Genomic DNA, 23,316 nt, shown 5'->3' with positions numbered 1-23,316 from the left:
AATCTATTTAAATAGTCAAATCTACCACCACTTAAAGGCTAAAATTAGCTTTAGGACATTAAACAAACAGTAGAACATTTCACACTATGAATAGGCAAGATGTTACAGTATATTCGTTTTACAATTATTGCCATTTCAAAGAAAGAAAAAAGAATGTAAATGTTTAATACTTCAATTCAACCATTAACCTTCAAATAATGTTTTATTAATACTTTATGCCAAGAACTTAATACCAAAATAATTTGTGTTGTCTTATTTTATTGGAAATATTTTCGTTTTTTTAAAAGGGTGTGGATAAAAGTTTTGTTGCAAATGGAAACAGGCAAAAAACAAAAACAACCTTAACGTCCGAACACACAGGAGGCATAGCAGCAGGCAACGCAGAGGTCTGGATCAACCTCAAGAAAGGTAAAATAAATCAATATTACAATAAAGTGGTGGCATTCCAAGTCAGGGAATAATATTTGCGAAAGGGCACTCAAAGTTTTCATTGCTTATTTCCTATGCGCAGACACCATAACCAAGCTTTTTGTGCTGTTTGTTTTGGTTATTTTCTCCTCTTGCAGAAGTGGTTTGAATGGTCAGATCACGATTAGGGTACATGCATAAGACTTAGTGGGGCAAAGCTACCAGGATTTCTACGTAGTTGACAGGGAAGAAGCCAGAGTGATCATTGACCTTTCCTTCATACCAATTGTCGTCAATCTTGCTGGTCAAGGTGATGATGTCACCTTCCTTGAAGCCTAGCTCACCCTCATTTTCAGCGTCAAAATCATACAGTGCCCGACAGCAAGGATGGTCCATTGGAGCTGAAACAGATTAAAAAAAAATAATAATAATTCTTTACAGCACAGAAAATGAAATCCTGCATTTCATAGATTTAATTATTTTAGTGCCTTACCTGGTGACCTAGAACGGCTAACGTGCCCAATATTCCCATTGTGGTTCTCACTTAAATCCAGGGAGGTGCGAGGTTTGGGGACATACTCTCTTCTTGGCTTACAAGAAGCCTCTCTTATTCTGCCAAAATAAATGAAAAAAATATGTAAATAAGTCTGTATAATAAGAAACTAGGCCTGATAATTTAGTATAATTTTATAAAAAAAGACAAATAAACAGATAACCAAAAAATGAACATTGATTAACCAAAACAGATACTTAATTTTTTACACAATCCATTTTCCTCCGAGCAAGCCTAAATGCAAAGCATGTTTTTGCGTATTTTGCAGACTTACCATCCCCAGTTGTTACGACAGACATCTTGACGTGCTCTACCAAACCACATTTATCATAAACAGGTGGAGTCATTCACACAGGAATTTTTGTGTTCAAATACAGATGCCGTATCTAGACCTGTCGAACTCCCTTTAACTAAAAATGTGACATTCTCCATGTGATGCCACACAGCGAGATGCGCTGCAACGGTTAAGTGCAGATGGGATATAAAAACGCATCCGCCGGCTACCGGACAGATTGACAATCTCTAAAGTGGATTGCTGTGGAACGTAGGCTTATGAATAAAATTTAATTGAAATAAACAATATATCCATTTATAAAATGACTTTTTCAGGTGCCATAATAATGTGACATTTTGAATTATCTTTATTTGCAGGCTTTTCTGAGCAAATACTGAAATGCCTATGTGCGATCAGTCATTACAGAAAATACAATTTAACATGACATTTACATTTTTTTTTAAATCGCTTTAAAAGTAATTCCTGTGTTAATGGTTCCACTGACAATTCACTATGTGAATAAAAGCCTGTTCATCATATAAAGCGATCGGAAAACTTGGACTAAACCACTCGAATCATATGGATTTGTTTTACAATCTCTTTATGAACTTATTTTTGAAGCGTCAAAGTCGTAGTTGAGTAGACCGTCAATGGAGGGAGAGAAATTTCTCAGAGATCATTAAAATATCTTCATTTGTGTTTCGAAGATGAATGAAAGTCATGTGGGTTTAGAACGACATGAGGGTAAGTAACTTACGACAGAAATTTCATTTTTGGTGAACTATCCCTTCAAGAATAGATGCCTGTAATTACATCAGTTTTTTTTGTGGGAAGAGAGGTTCCATTTAAATGTTTAGACTAGATTAACAAGGAGTCTTGTACTGTGTGGTTTGTTCTACAACACAAACCTGTCCTCTATCTTGGTGGAAAGCTGCTGAAGGATCTCTGTGGCCTGTCTGTGGTAGTTCACCTGAGCTTGGACCAAAGCAGAAAGCTGACTCACTTGTTCAATCTGCAGAAACAAAGTTAGAACATCAACCTCAAAGATTGTATATGGGAGGTCAAGACTAGCAAACAATGGCTATATTTACATGCACCCTTATAAATGCAGTACTGTGAAGTACCGCAAGCTCATGTAAACAATACCATCATTATGATTACTATCGCATTTAAAGCAACCATAAATCACAATAAAATTTGTGGAGTGCAGCGGCTTTAATCTGACTATACGTTCATGCATGGCGGGTTCGAAAACATGCTGGAACAGAAGAAGCCACACTTCTTGACATCATGCACATTGATGCTCGGAAATGTGCCAATTCTGACCATTAAAATCAATAAAACACATGATGTCCTTGTTGCGTAAAGCTATAAGCATAAACTCCCCAGAAGTGTAGCTTCTGCAAAATGAGGGAGACCATGTACCCTAGAACTGGTGAACAGGTCCGTGAACATTGGGAGGGCTTGAAGGCTGCCTATTTTAAAGCAAAAACAGCACAACTCTTAGCAAATAATCGAAATATGACATGTATCATGTAAACAGGATTGAAAAGGTTTTGTGGATGACGTTAACATCTTAATTCTTAGTTTGATTATTGGTAATAATCTGACTATATTAACCATGTAAACATAGCCATTGCATAAGATGCACTGATAAATGAAAACAAGTGAATCCAGTGACGTATAGCATCAAAATAAAAAAGGAAAGATGTAGTGGGAAAGACTCATTGGATATAGTATATGGCACAATAAGGACAGATTATGGAGGCATGAAATGGATGATGAACAAGGGCAGGCTACAGATCTTACATCACTCTCCAGAAGGTTAAACATGCTTTGTTCAGCAATCTCCTTTGATTCATCAAACTTCTCCAGGGCTTGTTTGATCTCATCTTCTGTGACTTTTCCTTGCCTTTTCTTCTTATAGTCAAAGTCCAACCGCCGCCCTTCTAGCTTCTTCAGGTGATGCTGTCATAACCAACAGAAAAAGAGTTGACAATTGCACTGATCAGTTACTGACCTCTAGTGGGATTCCAAAGCAGTGCCTCCATCAATGGTTGGGACTTTACTTCAAAATATTCTCACTGTGATGTATTATTCACAAGTACATTGAAATCACACCAGCTAATTCTGAAAGTTGAATTCTCAACATATGCGTATTCAAAATCGTTAAAATCAGGGACTGATAAGAGTTAACAAGTGCTATTTAAATAGGTCATACTCATGGGAGAATATTAACAATAAATTCTGAGTTACACTTGTTGTTAGTACAGTTAGTACAATCCAAATACAGTCATTATTCATTTTAGATGTAAATGGCCCATTGCTTGCTGATGTGTGCGAAAAGAGATTCAGCACTTTCCAGAATAGTCGTAAACAGCCCCATCCCTCATTCAACAACCTCTTTGGCCCTGCTTACACCTGGTATTAAGAACTTTCAACTACTTCGGATTTATCTCAAGCCTGCACAAGACCACAAATGCGAAGATATCACTAAATAGCCAATTAATTGTTTGATTTAATTTTTAACATCCTTACTGTGATTGGATGTAAAACTTCCTGCAATCAATCATAAACTTCTAAATTGATTTCTTTTGTTACTCTTGTGCTGGGACAATCATTTACGAGGGATTGTGTCAAAAATGTCACCAAAATGAATACAAATGTGCCAAGTTCACAAAACAACCTACATTTAAATGTTCTGCTGAAACTGTTAAATGAAGATTTTTATACAGTTCAGCACCATTTCAGAGCATTTATGTGTCGGGTTACACTAGATAGTAGGTTACTTAATAAGATGCAGGTTTTTACACTGAAGTTTCACATGAAAAATGAACAACTGTGAATTTGCCAAAATGTAAGTCTCAAAGTCACAGGATGACTGCATGACTTCCTGGAATCTCAAATCTTCAATGCAATAATTTCTTATATCTAACCTGGATCTCTTTTAAGTCTTTATCATGGATATTCTGCAAGGGATCAATGAAGTTTTGCTTGACTTCCATGTCTAGAGCATCTTTAACTTCACCCAGCTCCCGCATGGCATCTCCAACATCGATCAGAGCCAAACCTGTAAAAAACAAGAGTATGCTTTACGTATATTTTAAGGGGGAAAAAAACTTAAGGACTCAATGTAGACATAAATGTACTAAATTAAGTAGTTTGTCCCCCCTTACACCAATACAAACCTTGCAACTCTGTTTAGCTGTGATACTCAAATTATGCAGCCCAGGTGAAATATTATCTGGTTATAGTAATTACTTTGGTTTCACTTTATTTGATGGTCCCTTTAACACATTCAGTTGACAATAAGTAACATTGCACCAACATCTCTCCTAACTCTCACTAGAGTGTTAGTAGAGTATTAGTAAACTGGTAGGGTTAGGGCTAGAATAAGTTGACATGTAGTTGCAAAGTTACTTATAGTCAGTAGAGTGCCTGTTGGAGGACCATCACAATAAAGAGTTAGGAGATATTAAGCAAACAGTCTACTACTCTAATGAGAGTTAGTTGATACTGTATGTAGTTGCAAAGTTACTTATGGTCAACAGAATGTTCAAAAGGGACCATCAAAATAAAGCTGTTAGCATTACTTTATTTTCATTTGGGTTTTACATTTTGCAGTAACAAACAATGCATATATGATTTGGGGCATACTTCTAGGGTGTGATGATGGCTACTTTCATATAAGTGTGTGTGTGTGTGTGTGTGTGCGTGTGTGTGTGTGTGGTCAGCTACAGATAAAGCCACAATAAGTCTGCAGAGCTAACTTGTCAATCCATCTTAATGGGTGATGCTACAGTATGAGCAACAAACAGATGTACTCGGACCAATGAGAGGACAGTTTTATCATAAACACATTATGGTATGCTTCCCATGTAAGGTTGCCGAAATAAGAATAAAATGCAACATTAACAATTTAAAACACCTTTTCAGAACAAAGAAAACAGGTTTGAAATTCAGATTTTCTATCTATTTTCTATTTTCTTTCTATCTGTGGTGCAATGGTTTAAACATCTAAATGCTACCACATATTTTTCTTTCTGATCGATAAATCCATTCTGCCATGGATTTAGCTTTTTACACACCAACAGAAGAATGATGCATATTTTATAGTTTAATCTAATTTGCAAACTAAGTAACCATGTAGTCAAAAGAGCTTGTTGATGAACGCAAATAGAACTCATTATTTTGAAATAATCCCATTTGCATTGTGTATGTTTATAGCGCACTATGTGTGGAATAGCTGCCCACAAAGCTAACGGCTCTTACATTGCGTATGTTTATAACAAAGCAAGCATTACCAAAGCAGGAATCCTCCCCGAGTTCCCTGCCAAACTTTTGCATGGACTCTCCCAGGATGACTTCAGTCTGTATGTAGCCGGGACCTTTATCTCCTCCACGGATTTTAGACATGGAGCTCATCATACTCATCTTGGCACGAGTTGCTACAGAAACAAACACAAAAGAGATGTACGTTAATGACATTTTTATTTTCTAAACTAGGGATTTACAATGAAAAAAAAAAAGATCAACATTTACCTGGATTGGGTTGCAGGTACTCCGTTGTCTTGGTCATAATGTCCATCACTGCCCTAGTGGTGGTGTCAACTTTCTATAGTACAGTAAAGATGAGAACATGAAATAAATAAACATTCCACATATTTCAAAAGCAGTTTGGCATCACATATTATCTAGATGCCCCAAAGCCCCCAGTAGCTACTCATTCATTTATTCCATCCATCCCATTTTAACCATCTTTGTAAGAGATAGTCCGAAATACACATTTATAAGCTCACTCAAAATATTCACACTTAGACTACACTTTTGAGTCAATAGATGACCTAATTAAACCTTCCAAAATTGGATTTCTAATAAACAACCACATGCTCACTGCTTCTTAAAAAGAGAATCATAAGTCTTGCTGAAGGAAACTTACCTTTTCCATTTCCGTAAAGTCATAATCTAATTTAGTTCCTTCTGCCCCTCCGACCTTTTCACTAACTCTCTGCAAAATAAAACACATTTATCAATTAATTCTAAATTCGGTCGTAAAAAAAATTGAAAAAATTACATTTCATGTCTTTCTTTCCTTTTCCTTTAAATTTTCCATAGATTGTAAACCCCTGGTCTGTACAAAATATAGGCTACTGTACTTGTAACCGTGTTTGGACCTTAGCCTAATAGCATATTTAACTTGAACTCTGATGCAACATGATCCACTTAGAAATGAGAAAGAAATCAGAAACTTTCATTCATAGAGGTAATTATATCCAGTAAAATGTATTCATAAATCAGACCAGACTCCAATAAATAAAAGGGATTTCTCGTGTCAGTTGACTAATGCAGTGGTTCCCAACCCTGCCTCTGGACTCTGGAGAACCTTTTTTGATGCATCCATTTCAGGGTCTTGTTGTCTCTACTAATGAGGTGATCCAGGAACATGGTTAGTGTAATAATAGGGATACCACAATTCAATGACACTTGTATTGTTTCTTGACCACACAGTTGAAAAATTAGTTTGAGGGGAGAGAATGTTCACCAGAATAAAAAAAAAAAAAAAAAAAAATCTGAACCAAAAACACAGTTCTGTAGCGATCCTGTAATTCAAACTGCAGAGCATGCAAGTAACGTCGAGGTTATGGGTTTGATTCTCAGGGAATGCATGTTAATCGAAGATGTTTAAGTCGAACCTTTTATAATGAGTCCAAGTCTCAAATCCTTTTTAGCAAAATGACAATTCATTTTATGTATACATTTAAATATATAAATAAATAATGCTAAAAACGAATATATCAAGATTGATCCTTGTCATATTTAGCACCCTGTACTTTTAAAATGAAAAATGTATTTACTATCCTCCAGTTGACACCGAAGGAACTCTGCAAGTTATAGGCTAGTCTTTGTTTTTTATGTGCTTACTTGAGTACATCGAGTACAACCACACCATTTTTCCAATCAAATCAAGACTTCAGTGGGACTCGAGTCCAAGGGTGCGTGTCTCAATCAGCTCCTAGGTTGTGAATCAGTACATAATGTACATGAATTTGGGAATTGGTAAAGAGAGTAAGGAGAAAGACCCTGGCTCACAACACATGACAACACCCTCATTATACAAAGTCACTACTAGTATTTATGAACAACAGCAGAACTGATATTTATCCAACATTTTTTATTTATTTATTATAAAGTACATTACAATAAATACATTGATAGTTACTGTACATGTAACTACATCTTTTCAGTCGTAAACTGAAATGTATTATGTTAGCTAGCTTAAGTTCAGTACCTGTCTAGCAATGTATGTTTATACTGAAATATAATTTAATAATGGTTTGTTTTGTCAAAACCTCCATTGCATCATTATGCGAGTTGGCTAACGTGATTTATGTTTTGCGCATTAGAACTTCCGTTACAGGAAGTGAGCATCGATGCTTCCTGGATCATGGTGCATTGTGGGACTTTTTAGGGAGCAAACATTTCAGTACAAAACAAAGCAGACTTTTTTTTTTTTAAATTGAGAAAGTCCTTGAACAGTGCCTTATGACTACTGCACTATAGGGAACTGATTGAGACAAGTCTCATTGCAAAGAAAGAGATTTAAGTCTAAGACATATTTCAAGGTAGAAAAGAAATCAAATTCTAACCATAGACTAATAAGGTGCTGGTTCAAACAAAAATGACATATGGCATGAAACATTATTATGTGGTGTAAGAAAGGCAATTCTTACTACTAACCCAATTCAATACCAAAAATAAACAATATTTACATCTAATAATTTAATTATCAATTATAGTTGTACCTTGTCATGTGGAAGTGAAACCATTACAAATGCATTACTTCTTAGAGCATTATGAATTTAAGCATTTTCTCTCTGAAGACTTCAACAAACACACTAAGTCAAATTAAAGACTTGGCTTGTCTGCCAAAAGTTTGTCTTTGCCAAAGGCTTTACTCAGAGCTACATAATAAAAAAATCTTTCTCCCTCAAGATTGAGCATTTACTGAGTTAAAAAGATTTGAAGGCAAATATAGGCTACTAATAAATTCCATGGGGTCTGAACAAAATGTCTGCCAAGGATCGTGGTGATTGAACATGTTTTGGAATACCTCAAATTAGAAAAATTTATTACCAAGGCTCCAATTAGAAATATCTCATACCAATGAAATATTACAATAAAAGTGAATTATTGCAAAACAAGTACCTAATGAATAGTACTTTATCAGAATCCCTTCATTCCCATCATTCTCTAAAGCAGGGGTGTCAAATCCCACTCCTGAAACCACTTTTCTGTATTTCAGCTTCAACACCGCAATTAAGCACACCTGAACCAGCTAATCAATGTCTTAGGCCTCGGACACAGTAGACGATTCTCAAATCTTAACCAATTTTTAAACTGTGGGAGACCACACTTGTTATACTTGTTAAAAGGAAAAAATATTATTATAACTCATTTTAGTAAAATAATAATTTTGGAATCACCCATGATTAACTGACAGGTGAAATTATGCATGCAGTGTAGATACTAGGCCTACATTCAGCAGCATCAATATTACAAACTGATATGACCTGCTGAGGAGGATAATGATGATGATGATGATGATGATGATAATGATACATGCATTGCATACACAGAAATTTGCATACACAGAAACACACCAGCTCGAAATTTAGTATGAACTCACATAGTCAGCCAATGGTGCACAGCTTATTAAGCAATCATGATTTATTTATTTAACATAATATGTGTGAATTAAAAGTACCATTTCGGCAATGAGAACGTTTCTGAGCCAAATGAAGATAAAGATGTGTTCTGGCGGCTGGCGTGTTCTAACACTAACTAACGCCAACACACTAACGCAACGCGTACAGTTCCACAAAGCTGGCAAACGATCTCACTTTCAGCACGGATAATAAGAAGCTCCCTTCATTAAAGTTTGCAGACAATTTTTCATTCTTTCTTTGTTGACAATAATAAACTTTCTTCTAAGAGCAACAAAGTCGCATCGTCACTACGACACGCCCCTTATGGCACAACCCACTTTGGATCCGGAAGTCATTGCCAACTACAGGCCCATTTACAACCTTCCATTCCTTTTCAAAGGGTTAGGAAAATAGGTTTCCGCTTAGCTCCTGGACCATCTTCAACATCACAACCTGTTTGATAAGTTTTTTGTCAGACATCAACAACAATCCTGGAAACTCTAATCAGCTGTTCTCTACAATAAACCATCTCCTTAAACCTCAGACAAACTTACACAGAAAACACAGAGGAATGTTGCAACTTTATCACTTTCTTTAGAACCAAAATAGACTCCATCCGATCACATCTCACTGGTCCCACTGCACTACCTTCCCTTTCTGTCAGTTCACAGTCTGGATTCCCCCACTCTCTCCACCGTTTCTTTGACGTTTCACAACTTGAAATTGAGGGAATCATCAAAAAAAATGAAATCATCCTCCTGTGCCCTAGACCCCTTTCCCACAATCCTGATAAAATCCAGTCTTTCTGCCATAAGTCCCCTTACCACAAAACAATAAACCACTCCCTCTGGTCTGGCCATGTTCCTTCCAGCCTCAAAATTGCTGCTATTACACTTTGAAAAAACACTTAAAAAAACAACAACAAAAAAACATTTTGGATCCAGAAGTCCTTGCTAACTACAGGCCCATATCCAACCTTCCATTCCTTTCCAAAGTGTTCCAAAGTGCCGCTCAGCTCCAGGACCATCTTCAACATCACAATCTATATAATAAGTTTCAGACTCCCAGTCTGCCCAAAGCACAGAAACAGCTCTGGTCAGTCACAAATTTACCTCCTTCAATCCTTCTTGACTTAACCACAGCTTTTGACACTGTCGACCACAGCATCCTCCTCAACCGTCTACACTGTGATACAGGACTATCAAATTTGGCCTTGGAGTGGTTCACATCCTACCTTTCTGGAAGGGCCGAGTACGTCAGCTTGGGAGTAGCGAAATCTCACCCACATGCTGTCAGATGTGGTGTTCCTCAAGGGTCGGTACTTGATCCAACCGTCTTCATCCTCTACATTCCATTGTTATGCTGATGACACAAAACTTTACCTCAGAACAAACCCAACCGCTCCTGCTGCTCTGCCTTCATCTTCAACCACAACATTCTTACTGACCGCCTGCCTGGAGGAGATAAAGGCCTGAATGAGTCAGAACTTCCTTCAGTTAGGCCGGATTCACATATAGCGCCTAAAAACGCGTAGAAAACGCTGGGCACGCCGCATTCTCCATTTTCCAAAGCACCAGGGCGGTTGCGCTTCAGTTGGTTCTTGTCACATGACCTATTGTGTGCGTATGGTGTGCTTGCGGTATTCGGAAAAGTTGAGATGTTTTTATCTCGACTCGGCACGGACGCGCATGGAAAAAACGAGTGTGTCGCACCGCGTCTGCATCGCTTCCATTATGAGCGCGCATACCGCGCGCCTACATTTAAAATAACGAACTTGAGCGCGCAAAAGACGCGATATGTGAACCGGCCCTTAAACAGTTCCAAAACTGAGGCAATTCTTGTCGACATCCCTCATCAGGTCTAGTCGTCCCTTAAAACCTCCATCACCTCTTCTGGAAAAGACATCCCACTCTCATCAACAGTTACCAAACTTGGTGTAAGACTAGACCATCACCTTATCTTTGACAGCCATATCAAACATCTGTGCAAATCATCCTTCTTCCACCTCAGGAATATTACAAAACTTCATCCAAAACTTATCCATTGCCTTTGTATCCATGCTGGACTACTGCAACTGGTTGAGTACCGAAACGCGGTGCCAATAGGGAACCGGTTCTGACGTAAACGGTAGTAACAAGACCGAATAAGAACAAAAATTTTGTTGCCTGATTTCGGTGCTCTCTTTGTGAGACTCAGGCACCGACTTTGCGTATGAGACACACATACGCAAAGTCTCTCTAATGAAGATGCCAAAAGGAAAAAACAAAACAAGGTTTGGCTGCATTTCACGTGTAAAATTAAGCGTCAGAATGATTGTCTGAAGCCCATTTAGAATCACGATTCACTCCAATCCATTGGCTGATGGCGCGGGCACTGCCTTGACGCTTTACGTCGTCATATTATATTAACGAGCGCATCATCTGCTCCTCGGATTTCTCTGCCGTAAAAGGAAGCTTGTCGGCAGCGCGAGGAGTTTGGCAGTGAACGCAGCGTCTTCTTCCCTATTCAGAGAACATTCTCTTTCATTGGTTTACTCAAAGCTGTGTAGCTAAGACTGTCACGGTTGGTAAATCCTATGTCTACTTCTCGTCTCGTGTTTCTGTTATTGTTGTGTGTGTGTGCGCTGATGGGGGGGCGTGCCGCTCTATCAGCGCTCATCAGCAATCATCATCACCAGCTGCAGTTAATCTTCTTGTGTATATATTCTCATCAACTTCTCATCTCCTTTGTCAGATCGTTGTTTGTGGTTCCCGGTGTGTTGTCTCCTGTCTCGCTCATTCGTGTTCAGCTCTGGCTCTTGTTCTCTGTCATTTGGATACTGTTCGTCGTTGGATTCACCACCACCTTCACCACTGCACTCTGCACCTGACCATCGGATCCCCTGCGTCACTATCTCTGCCTGTTTATGGACTGTCTCTGTGTGTTCTTCAAACTTATTATTAAATAGAGTTTAACTGCAATTGCTTCCTTGATTCTATCATGACAGAACGATCTGACCAAAGCATGGAAGCAGCGGAAGACTCGCAACGATCTCTGAACGAGTTTGTGGGAAGCTGTCTACAACGTATGGACACACAGGAGAAGAACCTCAACGACACAGCTCGCGCTGCACAGGCATTAGTGACGCAGGTGTCTGGGCTCACCCAACAGATTCAACACCTTCGTCTTCCCACTGCGCCACCCGCACCGCTGATTCCCCCACCACCACCACCAGCGGACCCATCCCAGTCAGAGCCTCGCCTTCCTACTCCAGAGCCATACGTAGGTGAAGAGAATTTTTGTCGAGCATTTCTGACCAGATGTACTATGCATTTCTCCCTGCAACCCAGGACGTTCCGCGAGGAGGCAACCAAAGTGGCGTTTGTCTTGACGCTTCTGACTGGGAGAGCGGCGCTATGGGGGGCAGCGGTGTGGGAGAGCCAAGACGACTGCTGTTCCTCGTTCCAGAAACTCTCCGATGAGATGCGGCGAGTGTTCGATCGGGCCGCATCAGGAAGAGAGGCTGCCAGGGTGTTGACGGAACTACGTCAGGGTGACAGATCAGTATCAGACTTTTCCATCGAGTTCCGAACCCTGGCAGCCGAGAGCAAATGGAACGAGGAGGCGCAGTGGGACATGTTCCTGCATGGGTTGGCTGACCGCATCCAGAAGGAGATCTACGCCCTGGACCTGCCCACCAAGCTAAATGATCTCATCGCGTTGGCGTTAAGAGTGGATGCACGTCTTTCTCGAGTCAAGAGCCGAGGTCAACACGATCGTTTCTCTGGAGGCATCGAGGGGCAGCGTTCAGGAGGCGAGGGAGCGGTCAGCCCTACCTACGATCACGAGCCCATGCAGGTGGGTCGAGCCCGGCTTTCCCGGGAGGAGAAGGAGAGGCGGAGATCCCTGGGCCTTTGTCTGTACTGTGGTGGAGCGGGACATTTGGCGTTTAATTGTCCGTTAAAAGGCCCAGCCCGACAGTAAGAATGAGGCTACTGTCGGGTGGGATCTCTGCCGAGAAGACCTCATCGACATCTACCTTCCTCCCGGTAAGGCTCCGATGGTCAACTCACCTCCACGATTGTCGAGCACTACTGGACTCTGGGGCGGAAGGTAATTTCATGGACCATTCATTTGCTAAGAAACTTCATATTCCCCTCAAACCCCTCTCACACCAGATTCATGTACACGCCCTCAACGGCCAAAGACTCCCCACTATCTCATGGATCACCGAAGACATCACCCTCATCACTTCAGGAAATCATTCAGAGACTATTTCCTTTTACATTCTGGACACTCCATTAGCCCCCATCGTTCTTGGTCACCCATGGCTCACCCGTCACAACCCCAAAATAGACTGGCAATTCAAATCAGTAGCATCATGGAGCAGTTTTTGTCATAAGTCTTGTCTTGTGTCTGCTTGTCCGTCTGTCTCTTCTCGTGTGTTACAGGAGGAAACAGTGGATTTATCAAACGTGCCCACGGAGTATCGGGAGCTGAAGGAAGTGTTCAGTAAGTCTCGGGCTGATTCTCTTCCTCCGCATCGTCCCTATGACTGTGCTATAGACTTATTGCCAGGTACGTCTCCGCCTAAGGGCAAATTATATTCACTCTCGGTCCCTGAGAGAGAGGTCATGGAGAAATACATTTCTGATTCTCTAGCAACGGGATTCATCCGCCCTTCCTCTTCTCCAGCGGGGGCGGGGTTCTTTTTTGTGGGGAAGAAGGATGGATCTTTGCGACCTTGTATTGATTACCGGGGGCTGAACAACATCACGGTGAAGAATACTTATCCTTTGCCGTTGATGTCTTCAGCTTTCGAGAGGTTGCAAGGGGCATCCATTTTCACAAAACTGGATTTAAGGAATGCTTATCATTTGGTCCGCATCAGGGAGGGGGATGAATGGAAGACTGCATTTAACACCCCTAGGGGGCACTTTGAATATTTGGTCATGCCTTTCGGCTTGTCCAATAGCCCGGCGGTCTTCCAGGCACTTGTCAATGACGTGTTGCGAGACATGGTCGATCAATTCATATATGTCTACCTGGATGACATATTGATTTTTTCTTCGTCTCTCCAGGAACATGTGCAACACGTTCGACAAGTGCTTCAGAGGTTGTTAGAGAATGGGCTTTTTGTCAAGGCGGAGAAATGCGTTTTTCATGCACAGTCTGTTCCCTTTCTAGGTCACATCATCTCGGTTGACGGAGTGCGCATGGATCCCGACAAGGTTAAGGCTGTGGTAGATTGGCCAAGTCCAGATTCCCGTAAGGCCCTACTGAGGTTTCTGGGGTTCGCCAATTTTTACCGGCGTTTTATTCGCAACTTCAGCCGCCTAGCCGCGCCTCTGACTGCCTTGACCTCCCCCAGAACGACGTTCAGGTGGTCAGACGCAGCGGAAGCTGCGTTTGCCAAACTGAAGGGTCGCTTTGTTTCGGCCCCCATCCTGATAACCCCTGATCCATCACGTCAGTTCGTGGTGGAGGTCGACGCGTCAGAGGTGGGGGTAGGTGCGGTGTTATCTCAGCGCTCTCCTTCAGACGATAAGATGCATCCTTGCGCGTTTTTTTCGCACCGTTTATCCCCCGCTGAAAGCAATTATGACATTGGCAACAGAGAATTGTTGGCGGTCAAGTTAGCGTTGGAAGAGTGGCGCCACTGGTTAGAAGGGTCGGGGGTACCTTTTATCGTCTGGACCGACCACAAGAATCTGGAATACATTCGCACTGCTAAAAGACTCAATTCCAGGCAGGCTCGGTGGGCTCTTTTTTTCGGACGTTTTGACTTTACACTCTCGTACCGCCCGGGTTCCAAAAACATCAAACCCGATTCTTTATCGCGCATTTTTGACCGTTCCGATCGCCCGTCTACTCCCGAGTGCATTTTACCAGAGAATCTATTCATCTCTACACTCACATGGGAGGTCGAATCGAAGGTCAAGAAGGCCTTAGAAGGGGTAACGCCTCCGACTCGTTGCCCACCGAACAGTTTGTTCGTGCCGGAGAGTTTACGGTCCAGCGTCATTCAGTGGGGTCATTGTTCCAATGTGGCTTGTCATCCAGGAGTCAGTCGTACCATGTTTTTGGTTAAGCAACGATTCTGGTGGCCTCTCATGTCTCGTGACGTTCGAAATTTTGTATTGGCTTGTTCAGTTTGTGCCACAGGCAAGACTTCCAATCGACCCCCAGATGGGTTGCTCCAACCGCTGCCGGTGCCTTCGAGACCCTGGTCCCACATCGCGCTAGATTTTATCACCGCCCTCCCACCCTCCCAGGGTCACACGGTAGTTTTGACCGTGGTGGACCGGTTCTCGAAGGCGGCCCATTTTATTCCCTTGCCCAAATTACCTTCAGCCAAGGAGACAGCGGTGAGTGTCATTGACCACGTCTTTCGGCTTCATGGCCTCCCGACAGACGTGGTCTCTGACAGAGGACCCCAATTTGTGTCCAAATTTTGGCGAGAGTTTTGTAGACTGCTGGGGGCGACTGTCAGTCTCTCATCTGGGTTCCATCCCCAGAGCAATGGTCAAACTGAACGAGCCAACCAGGATTTGGAGAGAACGTTGCGATGTTTAGTGTCCAAGAATCCCTCCTCCTGGAGCCAGCAGTTGTCTATGGTGGAGTACGCCCACAACACGTTGCCAGTGTCATCCACGGGCCTATCACCATTTGAGTGTAGTGTAGGTTACCAGCCACCTATCTTTCCTAGTCTGGAATCCGAAGTCGCGGTCCCCTCCGCCCACGCCTTCGTCCAGCGGTGTCGCCGCACTTGGACTAGAGCCCGTGAGACTCTACTCCAAGTGGGGGCGCGCACCAAGGTCAAAGCCGATCGCCACCGGCGGAGACCTCCCGTATACGTCGTCGGTTCTAAAGTGTGGCTTTCAACTAAGGACATTCCACTCCGTTCCATTTCGAATAAACTTGCACCCAAATTCATTGGCCCGTTTGCTGTCACCAAAATCATTAGTCCGGTGACAGTCCGTCTGAATCTTCCTCCAGTGTACAGGAGGATTCATCCCGTCTTTCACGTTTCCAAAATCAAACCCGTCTTTTATGCTCGCATTAATCCGCCAGTCCCGGTTCCCCCCCCGCCGCGTCTCGTAGATGGGGAACCCTCTTATTCGGTCAATCGTGTGCTGGACTCGAGACGGAGGGGGCGCGGATTCCAGTACCTGGTGGACTGGGAAGGTTACGGTCCGGAGGAGAGAAGTTGGGTACCGGCCAGAGACATCCTGGATCACTCCCTTATCGATGATTACAATCGGCAGGTAAGGGAGTCTGGGAACGCCAGGAGGCGTTCCTAGGGAAGGGGGTACTGTCACGGTTGGTAAATCCTATGTCTACTTCTCGTCTCGTGTTTCTGTTATTGTTGTGTGTGTGTGCGCTGATGGGGGGGCGTGCCGCTCTATCAGCGCTCATCAGCAATCATCATCACCAGCTGCAGTTAATCTTCTTGTGTATATATTCTCATCAACTTCTCATCTCCTTTGTCAGATCGTTGTTTGTGGTTCCCGGTGTGTTGTCTCCTGTCTCGCTCATTCGTGTTCAGCTCTGGCTCTTGTTCTCTGTCATTTGGATACTGTTCGTCGTTGGATTCACCACCACCTTCACCACTGCACTCTGCACCTGACCATCGGATCCCCTGCGTCACTATCTCTGCCTGTTTATGGACTGTCTCTGTGTGTTCTTCAAACTTATTATTAAATAGAGTTTAACTGCAATTGCTTCCTTGATTCTATCATGACAAAGACGCAGTGGGAACGAAATACCAAACTCGCCAAGCTAAGCGCTGCGTAACTAGTATGACCAGATAACTTACATGACTGGTTCAGACAAAACATGGGAAACCTGTAGCCATGTCGATATTAGATTACCCTGGTAGTAATCTCTATTCATCTCCAGTATTATTACATTGTTTGATAAAATATTGTTTTATTTGATATTATGTAAATGTGATTTTTTTTTATTTTATATTGGTTTATTTATTATTACCATGTTACTTGTATCTATATTGTTTAAAGTTTTAGGTTAATATTGTGTCCAGTTTGGTCCTGTAAATAAAGGGGTATTCTTTTTTGACAAATTGTGTGTGGTTTTGTTTTCTTAAGTACCGTTTCAAGAACCGTTTAAGCACCGGAACCGTTTAAAAAAATACAGAGTAGGTACTGGTATCGGATAAAACCCAACCGATACCCAACGCTAACTGCAATGCACTTCTCATCGGAGTCCCTAGCAAGAGTCTGCAGAAACTCCAACACATATGCAGAACAGTGCTGCTAGGATCCTGATGAGAGTGTGCAAATATGAACACATAAACCCCATCCTGCATGCACTTCACTGGCTCCCCATCTCGGCCAGGATTCACTACAAAATCACTTTCCTCACCCACCAGTGCATCCATGGCAATGCTCCACCCTACCTCAAGGAACTTCTTACCCAGCAAACATCAACCAGAAACCTCCGCTCACAAAATGGCAATCTCCTCCGTCACCCAGAACCAAGCCCCGGACTGTGGGAAACTGTGTTTTCTCCTCTGTTGCCCCTCATCGGTGGAACTCATTACCAGACCACATGAGGGCTTCACAGAAAGTTGACATATTTAAAAAAGGCTTAAAAACTTTTTATTTAAAAATAGCTACAACTAAAGAACTGTTTTTATGTTTTCTTATTCTTGCCCCCATTTTTACTTTTGTAATGTATACACTATAGCACTTTGAGATTTGCATTATAAATAAAAAGTATTATTATTATTAATTTATTAAAATGCAGTCATTGTTTTTATTCAAAGGTTTATTTGATAAATGCTGATCTATATAGAAAAACACAATAGCTTACTATGTAGCATGTAAACACATTTAACAGATAAAGATTGAACCAGAATATGGTCCTTAATTGGAATCATATTTAAAAACTTTAAAAATTAGGTTTAAAAGGTTATAAATAAAAACTGATCATGCCCTTACCGTTTTCACATTGGCTTTGTTGATCTTCACTTTTAAATTATCATCTGAATAAATTTCTTTTGGGTTCTATAAACTCAGTTTTGTTTGCGGAGTAATTAGATTCATGCCACATTTCAAAGAAATATCCTGCATTAGAGTAATGTAAGATTTAAACCATGATCATTATTCAGCTAACAACTGGCTTACACAAGATATCTGTTACAACCAGTACAACTAAAAAAAACAAAAAAACTATAAACAATATAAACTTATTTTAGAAGGTTAGAGGTGAACACCTATTGGCTCCATGTATCTAGTATGACAGTTTTTTTTTTCTAGCTTAGCTTTTTGTACAAGGCTACGAGAACAATTTTATTTACTCAAATGTAGAAAGGACATATGACATTTTGAAGTCTTAAAAATCTATATTCAGAGTCATCACATCAAATATTTACAATAGTATTGAATTATTTTTAGACTTCCTTTGAGATAAATTTGACAAATCCTGTAAGTTACGTAGAAGCACACTAGAGGCTTCTATTTTCCAACAAGGCACCTCAGAGTTAACATCCAACCATGTTCTGAATGCAACTGAAATGCCCACAAATTCAGCACAAAGTTTCTACCAAATTAGTCTTTGTAAAGTTATATTTTAAACCGCCTAATGCATTTCTTATGCCAACTAGATAAAGTAGTACACACTTGACTACTTCTTGGAGTGAGGGAAACCGGAGTTCTTAGATATGTTATATTAGGTATTTCATTGTGCAAACATGAAAATTGATGTTTAGAGATGATAAATAAGACATAATGATAGAACTATACTACTTCTCTCAGGTGGTTCTTTGACATTGCAGGATAAGGGGAAAGATGCTCTGGAATTGCCTTCCTCAGGGAAGTGGGGGAATATGTGGGGCTTACACATTCTCCCAGTTTACATCTAGATTAAAAGTCATCTCTTTAGCAAAGCATCCACAAAACAAACAAACAAACAAACAAAACTCATAACAGTGTACTCCAGATTAGATCAAAACAATATCTATTGCTTGCAATGTTATGAACAGCAGCTACGCCAAGTATTTTCAATTCGCTTTTCTATTTCTAGCTTCTATTTGCCCATCCCAAGGAAACTAGAGATTACGGCAGCTCCAGATTGGATCCAGCCACTTACAAAGATTTCAGATGACCCAACACCTGTGAAGAGATGACGCCAACCCATGCCAGGACTTTAGATGACGCCAACTCTGAACCAACATACTGTATACAACTGCCAAATTATTATTATGAGAACATTGTTTCTGCCAAAAATTAATACATGATGTGAGGTAACAGCATGACATGTATAACAAATACACATTTTTGATATATGGACATCATGGACAGTCAACTCTAAATTGTAATGTGGAAACATGCATTTTTTGTAAAGCGGTCTTCTTAATCTCATAAATTTGAAATTCTCCTAACTTTAATCTGTAATTTAGCTATACTTATGGCCTAAACTGACTCCTGGTCAGTTTGATCTGTTCTGCTGCTACAGTACCGCAAATGTGCAACTATTGGCATGACAATTGTTGAAATGCATTGCCAAAGCATGTCTAATGGTTACAGTAAAACAGAAAAAAAAAAAAAATTGAATTCAACGTGTGTTTGTGAGCACGTCACTGATTGGTCGACTCCTTTTTTTCTGACAGCAGATCTCTTTTTTTAACCTAATAAGTATTGATGTTCTGTATTATTTTTTAACTTTCTTAAGTCAGGGCAAATTATTTCAAATTTTGGATAGAATTTCCTCCTTTCATCTGAATTCAAGCTCTCTACAGTAAAAACAGTTTGGAAGAGAGTTAATTTAAATGGAGGGGGATAAAGAAAAAAGAAAGAGAACATACACACGGCATAAAAAAATTAAATGCAGAGATTTTTCCTTTTTATTTATTTATTTTTTTACAGTGTGAAACAGTTATTTTACACATTTTTCTTAGATTATTAACATCCAACACTTTCAATAAACACTAAAAGTTCTGCAGAGAAACAGAGGAAAACTGGTAATTTACAGATTATTTAATTACAATTAAGCGTTCTCAAGATGGATTTGTGAAAAAAAAGTCTGCACAAATATGCTGTATAAAACTGTACTGTATTTCTTCAAAAACTAAATTATTACATTTTCAAAGTTGAATGAAATGCATTTAACATTTAAAATACTGTACTGATTATCAGTAGAACATGTTTCAATACATTTTAATACAAAGTTGAATAAAATATTCTCAACTTAAACCTGAAGAAATAAAAAACCTGATACATCAACAAAATGTCCCCTTCCACACCACAATTGATTCTAAAACCATTTTTTATTCAGATGTAAATTTACCAGTGTTGTAGTACTCGAGACTCGGACTCGTCTCGGACTCGGTCTCGAGACCATATTTTAATGGTCTTGTCATGGACTCGTGTGCATTTGGACTCGGAATTGACTCGTACTCGATTTTTTTTTTTTAGGACTCAGAATTATTCCCAAGTCCACTCGAGTTCAATTAAAAATATTTTTCATGATTATTAATGTGTGTTAATAAAATATTTCTTTAAATTGATTGACACGCCCAGTGATTGGTGATTTTCTATTGCGCAACTGCGCATGACAAATTGTAATAAAATTACTTTTAACACCACCTACTATGTGGCCTTTTTACCCTAAACTGATCATATTTTTTCAGTAAATTCAGTAAAAAAAAAAGGATTTCTCTAAGTAAATAAAAGTAAATTAGGTAATCAACCCTCACTGGTCTCGGTCTCGACTCGAACTCGACCGTCTCTGGTCTCGGACTCGACTCTCTATGGACTCGGTCTTGACTCGGACTCAACTCTCTCTGGTCTCGGTGTCGACTCGGACTCGAGTGAGGTGGTCTCGACTACAACACTGAAATTTACATTATCAAAACTTTTTTTTTTTTGACAAACAGCTCTTCAGAACCCCCAGGAGGAACTGAAAAACAACAAAGGGCATTTCTCCATGTGCATCTTATCTTTAGGGTCATGATTTCACCTTTTACAATGGTGGACAAAGGAACAAATTGTGTGGTTTGCTGTTAGCTTTTTAATTTTGTTCTTGTATTTTCCAAAACAGTTTTATATGGTTTTCCACAATACTGATCCCTGTGGGCTCCATATATGGAAGTAAAATAATGAGAAATGTTTTTGAAACAAAACTGCTTGTTTGTGTTTTTAGGGGCTGAAATTCAACACGTGGCTGTATATTTAAGCTGTGAATATTTCAAGTGTATACAAGTAAAATCAAAACAAAAGGTCCATGAATCCACATCAGAAGTGACAGACACAGCAGAGCAATCCTTCACCAAATGGCCAGTGATTAGTTAGATCCTTGATGCATCAGAGGTAAAAAAAGAAAAGAAAAATAGACACTATGATTCACTGAAAAGTCCTTAAAAAATGAGCATTTATTTTGTAAGCAATATTTATTTAAATATTTTTAACAGCATTTTGACATTATGATATTCTGACTATATGAACAGAGTACTGTTAGATTTTAAATGGTAGTTATTAAATGTGGTTAGATCTTTCTGGCATTACAGGAAAGCAAAATGTTGGATACAGTATCTTTACCAGATTGTCAAAAGACAACTGTTTTGTCTGATATCCAAAATAAACTGATTACGTTGATTAAAAAATGTTTCATGTTTCATAACATGTTCATGAATTTAAATATTCACCTAATAGATGTCAGTCCAATTAGAAAATTGTGAATTACCAAAACAAGGAAAATGAGGATTCATAACAATGGACACCTGATTCCAGATGTATCATAACAAGGTAAACACAGCTGTACCAATTTTTGTACCAAGAAAAATGCCAATTTGAACAACATAATAAATCCAATATATATATATATGTATTTTATTAGGGCTCAAACTTAATGCATTCTTTCAGCAATTTTGTTTTTTCTTTTCATTAAAAAACAAAAAAAACAAAACCTAAACAAATTAATGAAGCATCTGTTTTTTTTCCCCTGGCAACTTTTGCCTGTGTTACATTAAATGATCATGCCATCATTCATTTAAGTGCTTTTTAAACGATTCAAAAGAGAACTTAATCTGGTACTGACGCAATGTGAAGCAGCCCTCTCTCTGGCACAATCCAGACACAAGCACAGAAAGCCGCTTCAGACAGTGTGCCAGCCAGTGCCGCATAAGAGTTCTCTTTTGCACTTGAATGGACACACAAAATTGTCAAAAAAGCCTGTTGGGTTTTTTTTGTTTTTTTTGGCGAGTATTCTCATAAGCAGTCTCAAATGAGTTGAGTCTTTGAATGAACAAAGAGTTGTCAAGATACAATCGGATGCATACATGTCAGATCAGCTTCATGTGCATAATCAGGTCTTAAAAAATGCAGCTGTTAGCTGCAGTCTGTCATAAAGGATAGTTCATTGGGGGGGATTTGGCTTCTGCCAACATTCTTCAAAATATCTTATTTTTTCTTTAAAAAATAAAACAAAAACAAAATGCATACAGGTTTGGAACAACTTAAGGATAGTGCTGGGCAGTTTGACAAAAAATTTATAGCACTTTTTTTTTTCAAAATTAAGCCGGTTTTCCGGTTTATGGCCTTTTTTTTCTTCACGCATAATCAGGTGTTCAAAGCATTTTCTACTGGTTGAGAGAGGAATTACTGCAATAAAATTACTTAGGATGATCTATTTTACTGTCATCAGTGAATATTGTAGAATAGTATATCCTAAAATTGTTATTTCTTAACATAATAACATTCTTATAACCAGGAAATAAAATTGTTAAAATACAACGTTTATATAACAAGAGTATTGAACGTTGTTTGAATGATGTTCTTATAGCTAAGCAAGAACGTTAATACAACGTTTATATAACGGGAGAACTGAACGTTCTTATTATATTTTGAATAACATAACCAAGAAAACATTAATACAACGTCTAAAAACTGGACGTTTTGAATGTTCTAGAACATTCAGAAATAACGTTTATGTGAACGTTATAACTTAATGGGAACGTTAAGAAACAGCCAGCCCATTCTCATCCCAAGGCGTCATCTAACTGACGCCTTGGGATGAGAATGGGCTGGCTGTTTCTTTGACCATGCTTCAATATCTGACTCTTTAGGTACCCTTTAGCGTCAGTTAGATGACGCCCTAGGATCGCGTCTAACCCTTACCCAACCCCAGACCTAAACCTACCCGCGTCATCTAAATGACGCTTTACCTGCAGATATGTAGGCAATATTAGTTGCACAAATGCCCTCAGTTATAATTTTAGATTGCAATGATTCAATTTCGGGATAATATGCGATCGAAACGGTAGCAATTTCAAGCCTTCAGGCAATAGAACGGGCAAATAAGGGAAAGTAAGATGGTGTTTTAAGGACAGCAGGCAAAACAAGGTAGCCATGTCTCTTTGACAGGACTCTGCAATC

The 23,316-nt window shown here is 39.8% G+C and overlaps 1 protein-coding gene across 1 annotated transcript in view; it reads right to left on the bottom strand.

The window, feature by feature from the left end:
* Window positions 1-294: 294 nt before the first annotated feature.
* The window catches only part of sh3gl2a (SH3 domain containing GRB2 like 2a, endophilin A1), a 37,292-nt gene continuing 14,270 nt past the window's right edge, over window positions 295-23,316 (bottom strand). Inside the window, exons 2-9 of the mRNA XM_039694541.2 lie at window positions 6,175-6,243; window positions 5,778-5,850; window positions 5,540-5,683; window positions 4,172-4,305; window positions 3,045-3,203; window positions 2,144-2,247; window positions 902-1,020; window positions 295-809 (exon numbers count right to left, since the gene is read on the bottom strand). Coding sequence (XP_039550475.1) covers window positions 613-809; window positions 902-1,020; window positions 2,144-2,247; window positions 3,045-3,203; window positions 4,172-4,305; window positions 5,540-5,683; window positions 5,778-5,850; window positions 6,175-6,243 — 999 coding nt within the window. The 3' untranslated portion in view covers window positions 295-612. The remainder of the gene's footprint in view (window positions 810-901; window positions 1,021-2,143; window positions 2,248-3,044; window positions 3,204-4,171; window positions 4,306-5,539; window positions 5,684-5,777; window positions 5,851-6,174; window positions 6,244-23,316) is intronic.

This window comes from Pimephales promelas, chromosome 6 (genome assembly GCF_988280905.1).
Source record: "Pimephales promelas chromosome 6, fPimPro1.hap1.1, whole genome shotgun sequence".
Classification (NCBI taxonomy): domain Eukaryota; kingdom Metazoa; phylum Chordata; class Actinopteri; order Cypriniformes; family Leuciscidae; genus Pimephales; species Pimephales promelas.
Note: the sequence above shows the minus strand (reverse complement) of the source record. Positions and strands in the feature narration are given on the sequence as shown.